General features: G+C 35.6%; 1 protein-coding gene across 2 annotated transcripts in view; it reads right to left on the bottom strand.

The window, feature by feature from the left end:
• Positions 1–100: 100 nt before the first annotated feature.
• slc68a1a (solute carrier family 68 member 1a) overlaps positions 101–14149 on the bottom strand; it is a 21598-nt gene continuing 7549 nt past the window's right edge. Inside the window, exons 3-9 of one of the 2 annotated variants that reach the window (XM_087274979.1) lie at positions 12896–12975; positions 12364–12813; positions 9185–9305; positions 8997–9093; positions 7694–7865; positions 5151–5344; positions 101–2746 (exon numbers count right to left, since the gene is read on the bottom strand). In XM_087274979.1, coding sequence (XP_087131105.1) covers positions 2511–2746; positions 5151–5344; positions 7694–7865; positions 8997–9093; positions 9185–9305; positions 12364–12813; positions 12896–12975 — 1350 coding nt within the window. In that variant the 3' untranslated portion in view covers positions 101–2510. 2 annotated transcript variants of the gene reach the window in all.

Below are 14149 nucleotides of genomic sequence, written 5' to 3'. Positions count from 1 at the left end.
ACCGGCCCTCCGACACCAAGTTTGGACACTACTGTTTTAGATAAATGAATTTAGAGACGAAAATGGATATTTCAGGAATTGTAAGGCAATAACATCACACTGAGACAAAAAACAACATTTATTTGCAAGCTAAATGTCTTGAACAATGGGCAAAAGCATTAAGAAAACTGTATATTCTAATGCCGAGTTCAGACTGCATTTTTTTAGTCCCGATTCGGACGCACCGAAATCACAGGCACATTGGTGCTCGTTCACGTAGTAACAAATCACACAGTGTGAACTATCAAAGACCCGATCTGAGAAAATCGCAGAGGAGTCAACGACACCCTTGAGATGTTTGGCATGCTAATTATCTGGAGCTATTCATGCAGTGTGAAATGTGTTCTGATGATAATGACATCAGCGATCACCTACAGCCAGGGCCGGAGTGGGACTGCTTTTCAGCCCTGGAGTTTCAAGCCTCAGACCGGCCCACCTCAGTTCACGACTGACTATATTAAAATAAGGACATTTCCAATTCAGTTTCTAATTACAATATCACGTTTTTTTTTTTAAGAAAACAGCTGCTTTAGAACTTCAAATGTTCAACAACTCTAACAGTATTATATGTCTTAACAATAAAAATGAGAGGGAAAAAAAAAAAAAAACATACTCAGGTGAGATTCAAACCCCGATCGGTGGCGTCGTAATCTAACGTGCTAACCACTGGACCACAGCAGTCGTAGTTGAATCACCAGTAATTTGCAGGCTACTTATATATAAAAAGAGCAGAGCTACGGTGAAATAATGAATAAGAAGACTGGTCAAATAAATTAATTAATTTAAAAAGTGTGACTGATGAGAGCAACAGATTCTGAAGCTGGGGACACCGGCCCTCGCGGCCAAAAAACGGACCGGCCCACCGGGAATTCTCCCGGTCCTCCCGATTAGCCAATCCGGGCCTGCCTACAGCCAATGAGAGAGCAGCATCTAGTATGAGTATCTGCAGGCCAGTGGGAGGTTGGGGGAGAGCACTTATTTTCAGTCTATTTGGATCTAAGAAATGGAGGAAAGAATTGTGTAAATTTGGCAGCAGCACCCGCATATGAATGATGTGTCATCTGAGCAATATCACAACCAGGTGGGGAAAAAAATTAAAGTTGAGGAAAAGTGGCTTCCAAAGCCAAATGAGCAAAATAAGTAAATTTTCTACCCCATTAAAGTCTTCCTACTTATGTAGTTAATAACAAAAGATAAACTACGTGACCTCGAGTTGTTTCAATGTCACTTCTCACATGTGTTTGGTTGTGAGATGTAGTTTGTGGACCAAAACAAAGTTGTCTGTGATTCTTCCTATTGTAAAGTCATGCAGTGTAAATCCCCCTGTCATCAATCCATCTTGCAGTGTAAACACTGCACCAATGAAACACTAGCCCAGAGAGTCATGCAGTGTGAAAACATCTGTGACACAACTACTTTAAAAATCATGCAGTCTGAACTCGGCATTAGTCTCGGTCACATTTGTAAGACATAACTCAGATGTTTCAGAAAATAAATAACCGATATGAGTAAAACATCAGATGTGCCTACTCTGCATCAACAAGCAGTTGAATGAACAGACGATTAAACCATCTAAGGCCTAAAATACATTAATATTAAGACGTTTCGTCGTGTTTCATATATTGTTATGTGCAACGATGACACAGAAACCGCAATTTCACCAATGTCTCATCAACGACACCTTTTCTTAAAAGTTAAGAATACAAATTTGGCAATAAAAATGTACTTTGTAAAACCTTGATACAAAACTATTTCTGCTACTTTAAGAGGTCAATCTGTATTTAATGTCAAACTGGCCATTTAATTAATAGCCGTCTTCAAATCTCAGTCAAATTGACAACCCTAAAAACACAAATATAAAGAGAACTCGGGCATTCGGTACAAAAATATGTTAGTTATACATGCTAGTGCAACACACAGTCTGCTTTTGGGTTCATCTGAACTATAACATACATACCTTTCAGTATGAATAATGACTGATATCAACGAGTAACTGTAAAAGTCATAAAACTGGCCACGACACAACTCTTCACACCCGCCTGAACGACAAAGATAGTATCAACAAACATCCATGCGTTTCCAAAACCAACATGTATCCCTGGAATACCAATGAACACTTACTGTAAACGTGCCCTTTCTTAAAACACAGTGTGTATTGTCACATACAGACAAGGGAGATGCAAACAGATTTGGCTTGATTATCAACCCATTAAACTACATACTTGACGGCAGTTGGTTGTATTGATCAATATGGTCCCAAAACCTCAAGACTCTCATATCCCTATTCATATTTGGTCACATACTCAATATAAATACCCAAACGTAGCAAATTAAGGCAGGTTATAATAAAACGGGACCATACATTCTGTGTTGAGTGTCTGCTGCAGTATTTGGCCTCACTATTCTCTACTGAAGGTCTGGTTTTGGGGAAATGCCCGCTGCTCATCTGTCTTTTTCTTTTTACAGGAGTGTTATATAGCCTTGACATCTATGAGGTGGCTGTGTTGGGCACTCTGTCGAAGAGTCTTGATGTTTTGTAGCCTGCGCCCATGCAGAGTGAAGCGAGACCATGCCAGCAGCTGAAGAAGGGCACAGGAAATGGGCACAAACACCAGCAGGTAAAAGCAACCCTGACGTAGCGGCACGGGAAGCGCAGGAGCTGCAATCGGGGCTTCTGCTACAGAGTTCCTCTCGAAGATGTCATATCCTGGAGAAAGAAATAAATCACAGAGAGAATGAGGAGACTTGAAGATACAGCAAGTTTATGCGAGATGAGGAAATCGATACTGTGCTTCAGCAAGGAGGCAGTTTTTATTATGGATGGATGGGCTTTATCGGACTTCTTTTGGACTGCTGATACACTGCAAAAAAAGAAACATGATTTTAAGGCAACTTGCTGCAGTGCTTTTTTAGTTGTCCCAACTTAAATCGAGTCAATTGCAGTTATTTGGTTAAAAGCCGAGACAGATCAAAAAAGCCGTGCAGCAAGTTGCCGTACAATATTAAGTCAACTTTATTTTTACAGTGTACAAATCAGCAGCCCGCTACTCACCAACCTGTTTTCATGGAGCTAATAATATGCCAAAACAATCTGAGTTTAAACTGTGCTAATTTGAATTATTAACAATTGTAATTTAATAAAACAGAATATTTAAATGCTATTAAAATCATGTTTTGAATTTTTATTTCTTAACTTGAATATTGAACATCTGAAATTAAGGACAACTCATTTTTTTTAGTTTGATATTTAAGTATTTTTTTACTTTCTGAATTCATAGATTGCAGATTTTGGGTTTGTAAAAATACAGTTTCAAATTTTCAAGATTAAAAAATTTGGAGGATCAAATTCAATATTCTAAAATTCAGATTGTGAAATTCAAATCGAGCAGAAAGTACAGTAGGTCAGGGGTGATCAACAAGGAAGAGTAGACGATCACCGAAAAGTCAAATGCAGATGATAGAATATTGAATATTGTACAACATAGAATATTGTAACAAATAGCATCTTAAGAAAGTTAAGGAATTTAAATTCAAAACATGATTTTAATGGCATATAATATTCGGTTTTAGTTAATTACGATTGCTAATAGTTCAAATTGAGATTGTTTTGGCATATTATTAGCTCCATAGATTTCACCAAGTAGGACATGTTCCTGAATTCACATCTATGTTGATCCTGGAACAACATTCCAATCAGCCAATTAGAATTAAGAGATACGTTTTCCGTTTAGGCTTAGGGCTACGTTTATGCACTTCTACATGATTGTAATCCAACTACTATTATCCTCTGATTTTGGGAATAGTTTACAGCTATGGTTGGGTTTACGGGAAAAGAATAGGTATAGATTACATTTCCAAACAAAAATGATGTTCCAGGCTTAACATAGGTGTTAATCCAGGATCGCATCGTGCTTAGCAAAATCATTATGTATTACTTCAACCATTGTAGAGCTGGAAAAGGCCAGAAAATTATTTAAATTACTCTAATTGGATTTGACTGACATAAAAAAACTTGTCTTCAAATTGAGTAAATCATAGAATTTGTATTTTTGAGTGAACTAACCCTTTAAATTAAAAGATCGAACTAGTAAAAACATTTAAAATGTTTTTAAATGTTATTATTATTTTTTTTTTTACTTTTATTTACCGGTTGTGCATCCTTACAGATATTTTTATGATTTTTCATTTTGTTTACTATTGGCTGTATTTATGCAAACAGTATAAACGTTAATAATAAGGTTGTTTTTTATTAATCTTTTAATAGATCACACATTTACTTTCAGAAATCAATTTTAGATTGGGTACAAAAGGGCAAAAATGCCAACCACTGAAATGGATTAAAAATAAAAGAGAAAATATTCAAGGTATTATTTAAGTAGAAGCCATTCATTAACAGGCTTCCATTTCTGATGACAAGGCTTTAAAACGTTAAAAATACAACTTTAAAATATTTTGAAAGCTAATAAAATATATAATATTAAGCTGTGGAGCAGAAAAAGAATATTTTTTATTTTATATTTGAAGCCTGCAGGTCAAATGGTTTAATATTATATAATTTTAGTTATGTAGATTGGCTAGTATGAACAATGTTTTGGTAAATATTATCAGGTATGATGCTGAAAGAAATGTATGTCAGTGAAAGTGTAAAAGAAATATTGAAATATGATCCTTATATGATCAAATCCTAAAAAAATGCATCAAACATCAAAAAACCGTAGTCATAGTAAGCATAAGAGTTATGTATATAAAGATTCCAACCAACACAAAACTTAAAACAGTTTTGTAGTAACAAAATAAAGCAAACAAACAAACTTTATGTAATAGGAAAAATGAGCTATGAAAAATGGGTATACTACTATACACATGGAGAAAATGTTCATTAAAATTCACACATTTTTTTGAAGTACAGCAAACTGTACTGCAGCTACACATATTAAAACATGAAAGTTTAGTGAAATGAGAAGAAAAGATGCTTCATAGTTCTTCCTGCATGAAAAATGCTCTTGTTTGCGCATTTATATTTCACTTTGGATCCACCATCTGCTAAATAAGTGATTGGAAATGATTCAATGTGAATGTTACTTGTAATGCACATTTATTCACACACACACCTGTATAGAGACACAGCAGCCAGGTACCAATTAGAGGGGCAAAGGTCTGGCCAGGCTTGGTTACCAAGGCAACCATACCAAAGAGAAGAGCAGAAGCTGCCTGCTGTCTGCGGTTCATCACAAAATCCTCATCCACCAGATCTGTGATCACCAGATTCAGAAGCTTGCAAGTGCCCTCGGTGAAAACACGATTGCTAAGAAGACACAAACAACAATCAAAAACTAGAAAAGACTGAAAGATTCAAAGACAAACACATATGTTGGCACTAGTGATTCATAAAGACTCTCCATAAGCGTAATGTATTTTATACTGTAAAAATTATTATTACATTGCTTATCCCACCCCTAAAACCAAGTCTTATTGATAACCAATGACAAATTTTGAACGTCAAAAGACCCTGTAAGTATGATTTAAGCATTTTGAACAACAAAAGCATCAGACGTGTCCCCATATGATGTAATAATTAGATCATACCCATATCATAATAAAAATGTCTGTCCTTGTAAATCACTAAAACCAGAAAACATACACACAGGCACACTTTTAAAAGTTTAGTTCAATGTGATTTTGATGTGGTGTTAACATAAAACTTAAAGTTACAAAGAAAATTGAAATAAATGAAAACACTGAAAATAGAACTTATATAAAAATCAACACCAACAACAGTGTCTCAGTACTAAAATAACACTGTTTTGATGACATATTTGTGGCTTTTTGCGAAAATACAGGCTTTATTACACCAATTGTTTGGTATGTTCTGTTGTAAAATCTGCTTTCCATGTATAAAAATAGAAGCCTGAATATTCTATCAAATATCTCCTTTGGTTTTGCTGGAAGGAAATACACGGTTGAGTAAATTATACTAAAATGATAATTAGGCAAAATACTCCTTTAAGACTGAAATCATTTGTGTAAGATGGATCAAAATTAATTCATATAACACAACTAAAACATGTAGTATATTTAATTACAACTACAACCTAAAATCTTAAAAAAAAAAAAAAAGATTAACACCAGTGCTTAATTTGTAAATTAATAATTCCCGGAACAAAACCAGGAAATAAAAGTTACCGTGACCCACGTCCACCACACACTATCAGCTTTCCCAAAAGATTACGTCATTAACAGTGATAGCGCAAAAAAAAAAGAAAAAAAAAAAAAAGAGACATTTTTTGTTTCTTCTACATTACAGGTCAATCATGGATAATAAAAACATGTTGGTACAACAATAAATCATATGAACATTCACTATTCAGTTCACTTCACTATTATTGTGAAGTGAAAAAATTAGTAATTAATTGACTCGGCCTAATCTTCAAGAAAACCCAACAGTTACCTCTATGTTTTCTTGCTGACTCGAGATTGCTTTGCTTCTGTCTCCCACTATCCTGATCCAAGGGTGCAGTTTCATCTTATGAAGATTTCTTTTGACCAGGCTCATTATCAGATTTACTTGTGGTTTTAAAAAATAAATATATGCTTGACTGCCTCTTTGCCATAATGAAAAAACAAATACTATTTAGGTTGGCCACTATGCGATTATTTATTTTCACTGCTCACAAAACAATCACTAACCAATCAGAGTGATTGTGAACATAATGAAGCTGATTGGCTGAAAATATTGTTGAGGGCCAATAGTTAAACATATCTTTTGCTTTAACTTGCACACAGCCTTCGCTTGCGCTCATTCACATCTCTCTCTCTCTCTCTCTCTCTCTCTCTCTCTCTCACACGCACACATGCAAGCACCACGCACAAGTTGATGCCATTAAAATAAATTCCCGAATGCAAAACACGAATTTCTGACATTTTCCGAAACAGGATCCAGTAAGATCCGACTCAAATTAAGCTCTGATTAAACTTAACAAAACATTCTAGAAATTCACTTAATTCATAATTCTACAATTAATTCTAACAATTAAGACAGGACATTCCAGCTTTTTCTTATCTCCTTCTATTATGTCTCATCTTAAAATAACATTGATTTGCGAGAAAACAAATGCACGCCTGCTCATTTAAAACAAAGACTAATAAATAGGCCCACACAGAATCTGCGAGTGCAGAAATTCACAGATGTCTGCAGATTTTTAGCCATTGAGATGTATTTACTGGTGTATATGTATGTACATTTATATTTATTCAGTTTTTTAATTAATTTCACAAGCATTATTGTGATAATAAATAATTAATAATAATAATAATGACAGTAATATTAAAATGTTCATCTGATTTACTTACAATACAGTTTGTAAAGTAATATTTTCTGTCGTTTAGTAGATATACTACATGAGAGACTTGCTTTGTTTACCAAATAAGTAAACCTAATTGGATTTGCATTGTAAACATTAAATCAAAGTTAAAAACAGATTATATTTCATATATTAAGTTTTTAGTTACGATACTCCTAAAATCATTTAGTATAAATCCGCAGATTTTTTACAAAATTCTTTGCTGAAATAGCATAAAATGATTCTGTATGGCCCTACTAAAAACCTAATCTTAACATTATGAATTGCATTTCACAGTCTGACCCATTTCTCACCTAGCAATAAAGATGCAGAGCAAGTAGATCTGGTCGGCCCCTGCTAAAAGCATGGCCACGCTGAGACCCAGCTTCAGCATGAAGAGTCCACGAACCACCTGATACACACCCAGTCTTTGGCACAGCGTCAAGAAGTAGAGATTGTTCAGATGAGGTGCAATGTAAGAAATTCCTGTCTCACACCAAAGCAGAGAATTAGTCATATTTAAGCATATACAATGATGGTTACACCTAATTCTGATGGTCCCCTTTAAGGCCTAATTATTCATTCATTTTCCTTCAGCTTAGTCCCTTATTTATCAGGGGAATAGCAGCAGAATGAACCACCAACTATTCCAGCATATGTTTAACGCAGTGAACGCCCTTCAGGTCACATGAATTGCTCAGGTGTAAGTTTTTAACAGAATCTTGCCGGTTCTGTGGGTTTCGTCAATCAAATCTGATCTTTGATTTGTATTTTATATTGGATTCAAGTCAGGTGATTGGCTGGGCCATTCTACAGCTTGGATTTTCTTTCTCCGAAAGCATTTCAGAGTTTCCCTGGCTGTGCTTTGGATTATTGTCTTGCTAAAATGTCCACCCTGGTTTCATCTTCATCATCCTGCTAATGTAGATGTTGGACTGAAGCAGCTAATATTCATTTACTCTTAAGAAAGGGCAGGGGATTGCTGAAGAACTACTGAGATCTGAGTCTGGGCTTTCACTGCCTTTCTACACCTCCCTTTCTTCATGTGTTCAATACTATTCCCTGCGTCATTTTATTTTATTACGCATAAATTAATTTGTAAACAAATTAGATTTGTTTTCTGTGTATATATGGATTTCTTTGGTTGTTACCAACATCCAGGGAAAAAATCAAGTCAACAGCACCTTTAGAAATATGTTTTCTGAGATAAATGGTGACATGCTTAATACTTATTTTCCCCGCTGTATTTATATCATTATCACCCCTGAGCAATTGTAGTTTAAATACATTTACTAGTATACATTTCTCGAAGGTTTGCTTATACTGTAGGTAAGCTCTAATAAACTCCCCAAACAAATTTAATCTTGCCTGAATTTGTTAAAAATGACACAACCTTAGCTTATTCTTTGATCCAAGCCTTTACACATTCTGTTGACTGAGTAAAATTCACTTTACTAACATTTAGGTGTAGTGCTTACTCAGTAGAGGATTAGTCTAGGCTTGGAGTTAGAAGAAAATGTATGTGCAGAGATACATATCGTGCAGGTGGTTGGGAAACCATCAAAATACAGTGACACCAAAATAGCTATGTAAATAAATGATTTCTGTCTGTCTTACCCAGCAGGAAGGACCCAGTAGAGGCAGAGATTCGGTCTGACAGGAGGTGCTCCAGAAAAAGAGGGAAGAAATTGTTGTTGAAATGGCAGTGGAATACCTGCAGATGGAGGATACATATATATATATATTCAGTTCTCCAGTTGAATGAGTGCACTTCTACTTTGCTTCACATTTGGACTCATAATTACCTGCACAAGGTTCATAGAGACAAACCACATGAAGTTCTTGTGGCGTGACAGCTGCTTTAAATACTCGCCAAGTGTGACCGGCTTCTCAGCTGAGGTAAAAGGAGCTTGACCGATACTCAGTCTGTACAAATGTCAAAGAGGATTGACAACCCAACAGAAGGCAGCAAAAAAAAAAACAAGGAAAAAAATAAGGTTAAGGACAAATTCATCCAATAAAATATATACAGTTAAAGTCAGAATTATTTAACATTTCTAAACATAACTCATTTCGACTAACCGATTTCTTTTATCTTTGCCATGATGACAGTAAATAATATTTTACCAGATATTTTTCAAGACACTTCTATACAGCTTAAAGTAACATTTAAAGCCTTAACTAGGTTAATTAGGCAAATTAGAGTAATTAGGCAAGTCATTGTATAACAATGGCTTGTTCTGTAGACAATCGAAAAAAATATGCTTATAGAGGCTAATAATACTGATCTTAAAAAATTAAAAACTGCTTTTATTCTAGCCTAAATAAAACAAATAAGATTTTCTCCAGAAGAAAAAAATATAATAGTAAATGCTGTGAAAAATTCCTTGCTCTGTTAAACATCATTTGGGAAATATTTAAAAAAGAAAATTCACTGGAGGGCCAATAATTTTGACTTCAATTGTCAATTCTGATTGGCTGAGCTTCTAAAATATTTCTATGTTACCTGATAACTGTCAAAAGCTTGCACACAAGCTGATTATCTGTTTTAATGCATAGAAAATTCTTATATAGATGATTAAAACACATTTAACTACTTAGAACACTTGCATCCATTATAACACTTATGCCAACATTTTATAAAAACTTGCAACTTGCGCAAGACTGTGTGGGTGGATTAAATAAGAGAGAACAGAGCCTTCACATTCCTTACAGAAAATCTACACCTGGAACAGTTCAAATCAAATTATAACGTATTTAAGTTAAAGTATAAAATTAAGCCTGAAATGTAATAAATGTACTATTATTTCTGTTAGTCGTTTTGTTAGTCAGTGCAACTTTTTGCATTTTATTTAGCATACAATTTATTATTTTTGAAGTGTTGATGCTTGATAAGTAAAGTCAGTGGTATAGAAAAATAAAATAAAAAATGCTTTACTTGATGCTTTCTTTCCAAAGCATGAAACTAGATAGTGATTGGTTGCAACCGAAATTGAATACTTCCATACTATATAGTACATCAAAATCAGTATGCAGGCCGAGTAGTATGTCCGAATTCATAGAATTGGAAAAACAGTATATGAGAAGTGACGTAACTGACATGGGTAGATCACGTGATCATGACAAAATGATGGATGTAGTCAGAGTTCCATTCATACTGCATACTTTTCTAACAGTCGAATACATTCAAATTCAAATGCAGTACCTACTGAGTAGTGGACAATTTCGGACGCAGCCAGAGACATTAGCCCTTTACACACATACAGAATTTTCAAGAAAATGACTGGTATTACTGTGTGAAAAGAGCTATAAATATTAACGTCACTTTATAAAAGAACTCTATGTATCTGCAAATATGCATTCTTGTAGTCAACCGTTACTATTTAGGTTGTCAGCTACTGTGAACGGCTAAAGACTAAATTATGTAACAAATTTGTAAACAACATTTCAGTATCCATAAAATCATGTGTTTGTTTGTTTTTTCTTTCACAGAGACAAATTATAGTATTGTGTTCAAACGTTTGAGTCACAAAACAATGATGTGATGTAAATGAATGACTACATTGCATAAGGTTTTCAATATTAGTTGATAAAAAAAATTATTATAACAACACCTGAAATAATTCTCTTTGTTCAAATAATCATGTAATGTAATGTGTAAGGACAACAGCACCAGTGCGCTCACCACACACCAGCTATTGGTGGAGAGACAGTGATAGAGCCAATTCAGTGGATGGGGATGATTGGGAGGCCATGATCGTAAGGGCCGATAAAGGGACTTTGGCCAGGACAACGGGGTTACACCCCTGCCCTTTCACGAGAAGTGCCATGGGATTTTTAATGAACACAGAGAGTCAGGACCTCAGTTTAATGTCTCATCTGAAAGACGGCGCCCACTGAAAGTATAGTGTCCCCTTCGCTATACTGGGGCATTAGGATTCACACAGACCACAGGTTGAGCACCCCCTGCTGGTCTGACTAACACCACTTCCAACAGCAAATTGGTTTTCCCAAGTGGTCTCCCATCCAGGTACTGACCAGGCTCAGCCCTGCTTAGCTTCAGTGAGTAACCGGTCTTGGGCTGCAGGGTGATATGGCTGTGGCTATTTCATCTATTTCCTTGTATGGAAAACAAAAGTGGTCTCATAATAATACTCAACGTTTAATGAATTAAATGCAGCAGAAATGCAAATTTTTGGTCAAACAATCCTTTCAATAAAGTATTTTGTTTTTATCTATTTACTTATTTATTTATTTTTAAACGTATTATTACTTTTTTGTATTTATTTATTTATTTTATTTATTTCAGTTAATTACCTTTTTTGTATTTATTTATTTTATTATTATTTTACTTTTATTTGTATTTTTAGTATATTGTATCTTTTATTATTAAAAGATGTGTAAATGTTTGTTGGATCAAAGTTTTATAGATAATTGAATGTTTTATTTGTTAATTTTGAATATTTCAATTTTAATGTTACTCTAAACTGCTTTTATATTTGCATCTTTTTTGTAAGGCTTGGCAATTTAGCCTTAAAATCAAAACCTCGATAAATTTACCTCGATTACGATTAATTAACAATTATATTATTTATTAAATGAATTCTTTTAAAATAAAATGTCGATTTCAATTAGTTTGATTAATCGCCCAGCTCTAGTAAACCGCTTTGAGAATTAAGTTTTAAAGGCGCTATATACAAATAAACTATTATTACTATTAAAGTTGTTTGAATTCAGTTTCAGTTTGAATGTTTGAAAAACCATAAAGAAAGTTCTAAAAAATAAATGTATAATCCTTTCAGTATCAGTGCTGGTAATGCAAATACATGATGTTCATATCTAGCGCTATCGGCATTTCTCCCCTGAGCAAGACAGTTTAACCCCAGGCAGCTCCACGGGGACTGGCTTTGCAATTACTGTGGTGTAAATTGCTTCGAATGAAAAGTACCCGCTAAGCGACAAGTAACATTTAGCACGCTCTTACTCAGTGAGTGGCTGGCTCTCGGTCTTGCATGGCTGGACTTCACTTTGAAACCGGTGCTGCAGAAGTCGCGAAACAACAAAGAAGCCAAGCATGGAAAGAGCAGCTAGAGTCACGCAGAATATCCTGAAGGAGTAGAAGTCTTCCTTGTTCCAGAAGGAGTACGAGAGAAAGACGGACACGGAGCCGATGGCACTAAATAAGGAGGTGTGGAAGTTGAGACGCGTGCGGTCGTGTGCGGACACCGCCAGGTCGGCCAGGAGAGCGTTGTGATTGAGGTCGACCACTGTAAGGAAGCCATCGTAAAGGCACAGGCAGATGAGGAACTGCAGGCCAGGCCAGGTCCAGGCCACCCAGAAGGCCAGAAACGAGAGGGCGAAAAGAGGCCCGCTGCGGGACAGAGCCTGCAGCCGCTTCAGAACCACCTCAGGGGACGTGATCTGGGAACCAGAGCTGAAAAACAGATAGAGGGAGATGAATGAGAGAAGTGCTCATCATATGGAAATGTGGATTTTATGTATAAATTGAGACTTACTGAGGAGAGCTCAGGAAGGAGCGGTCACTCAGCCAGCCAAAGAGAGGGTCGTTTAGGCTGTTCCATATTAGAAACACAGTCTATTAAGAAAGAAAAAATGTAAAGACTAAAGTAAAACGCATTAGCATACTGCTATTCAGAGTACAGGTAAAAAACTTTGTTCAACTTTGTTTTAAAAGTTAGTGGTGTACAAATGAATCGTTTCCTCAATGCACCGCAATGCAGAGGTGGACAATTCAGTATCAGTTCAGTAACAGATTATAACCAGTCATTACGTACTGACATCATTTATCTCATATGTGGCGAAGTGATGTTTTCTCTCCTCTTTCAGCTGTTTCAGAACAACTTGAGAGTGTGTTATCTCCACCAAATCTTTTCAGATAGATGTGGATGTTCTTTAGTGTCAGCATCACTGCTTGGTGAACAGCACTGATGATTAGAGCCAATAACAGCCATTTCCGTTGGGCAATCGTCAAGTACTGTGATTGGCTATGGACTGCGTAATTATGTAATGACATATCAGTTTTACACGGATATAAAATAATAGTATCATTTTCAAAAGTGTATTTTTAAGACCCCCAAAACATTGTTGTAATGAAAAAACTCCTACTAAACTACTAAAGGAGGTTGAACTTTCTCATTTATGGCTGAAATAGCCTTCCTGATAATGTCCGAGGCTCAGACACACTCTCTCAGTTCAAAACTAGATTAAAGACCAATATTTTAGTAAAACATACACACAATGCATCACATAACAGCATGATGCATGAGTGTGCTCCACGCAGGTGAGTGGGCTTGACAAACCACCTGTAGGACACACTTGTTCCGTCTCAATACAATTGTGTTAGAAAAACTAATATGCTTTACATGTTTGTTTCTATGTTTGTCTATATAACTCCTATTTTCATTTATAGCCCTTCATTTTTGCATTTCGTGTTTAAATACACTATGAACAGCAGCTACGCTAAATATTTTCTTTATTCTCTATTTCCACCTGGTCTGAGGCCTCTAGAGATTATGCAGCACCACTGATGCAATCCAAGACCAGTGAAGAAATGATGCCATGGAATCTATAATCCTGGACCAGGCCATATCCTAAGCTGATGCTGCGGCGGTCATGTAGAGAGCAAATATCTAATAATAATACTCTGTTTCATATAATAATTGCAGCAGAAATGCTAATTTTTGGTCAAATAATCCTCAGCGCTGGTAAGAGAAATACTTCAAGTTCATATCCAGCGTTATCACCATTGT

Source organism: Danio rerio, chromosome 12, assembly GCF_052040795.2.
Source record: "Danio rerio strain M-AB ecotype USA chromosome 12, GRCz13ab, whole genome shotgun sequence".
Classification (NCBI taxonomy): Eukaryota; Metazoa; Chordata; class Actinopteri; order Cypriniformes; family Danionidae; genus Danio; species Danio rerio.
The sequence above is the reverse complement of the archived record's forward strand: the minus strand, read 5'-3'. Positions and strand labels throughout refer to the sequence as shown.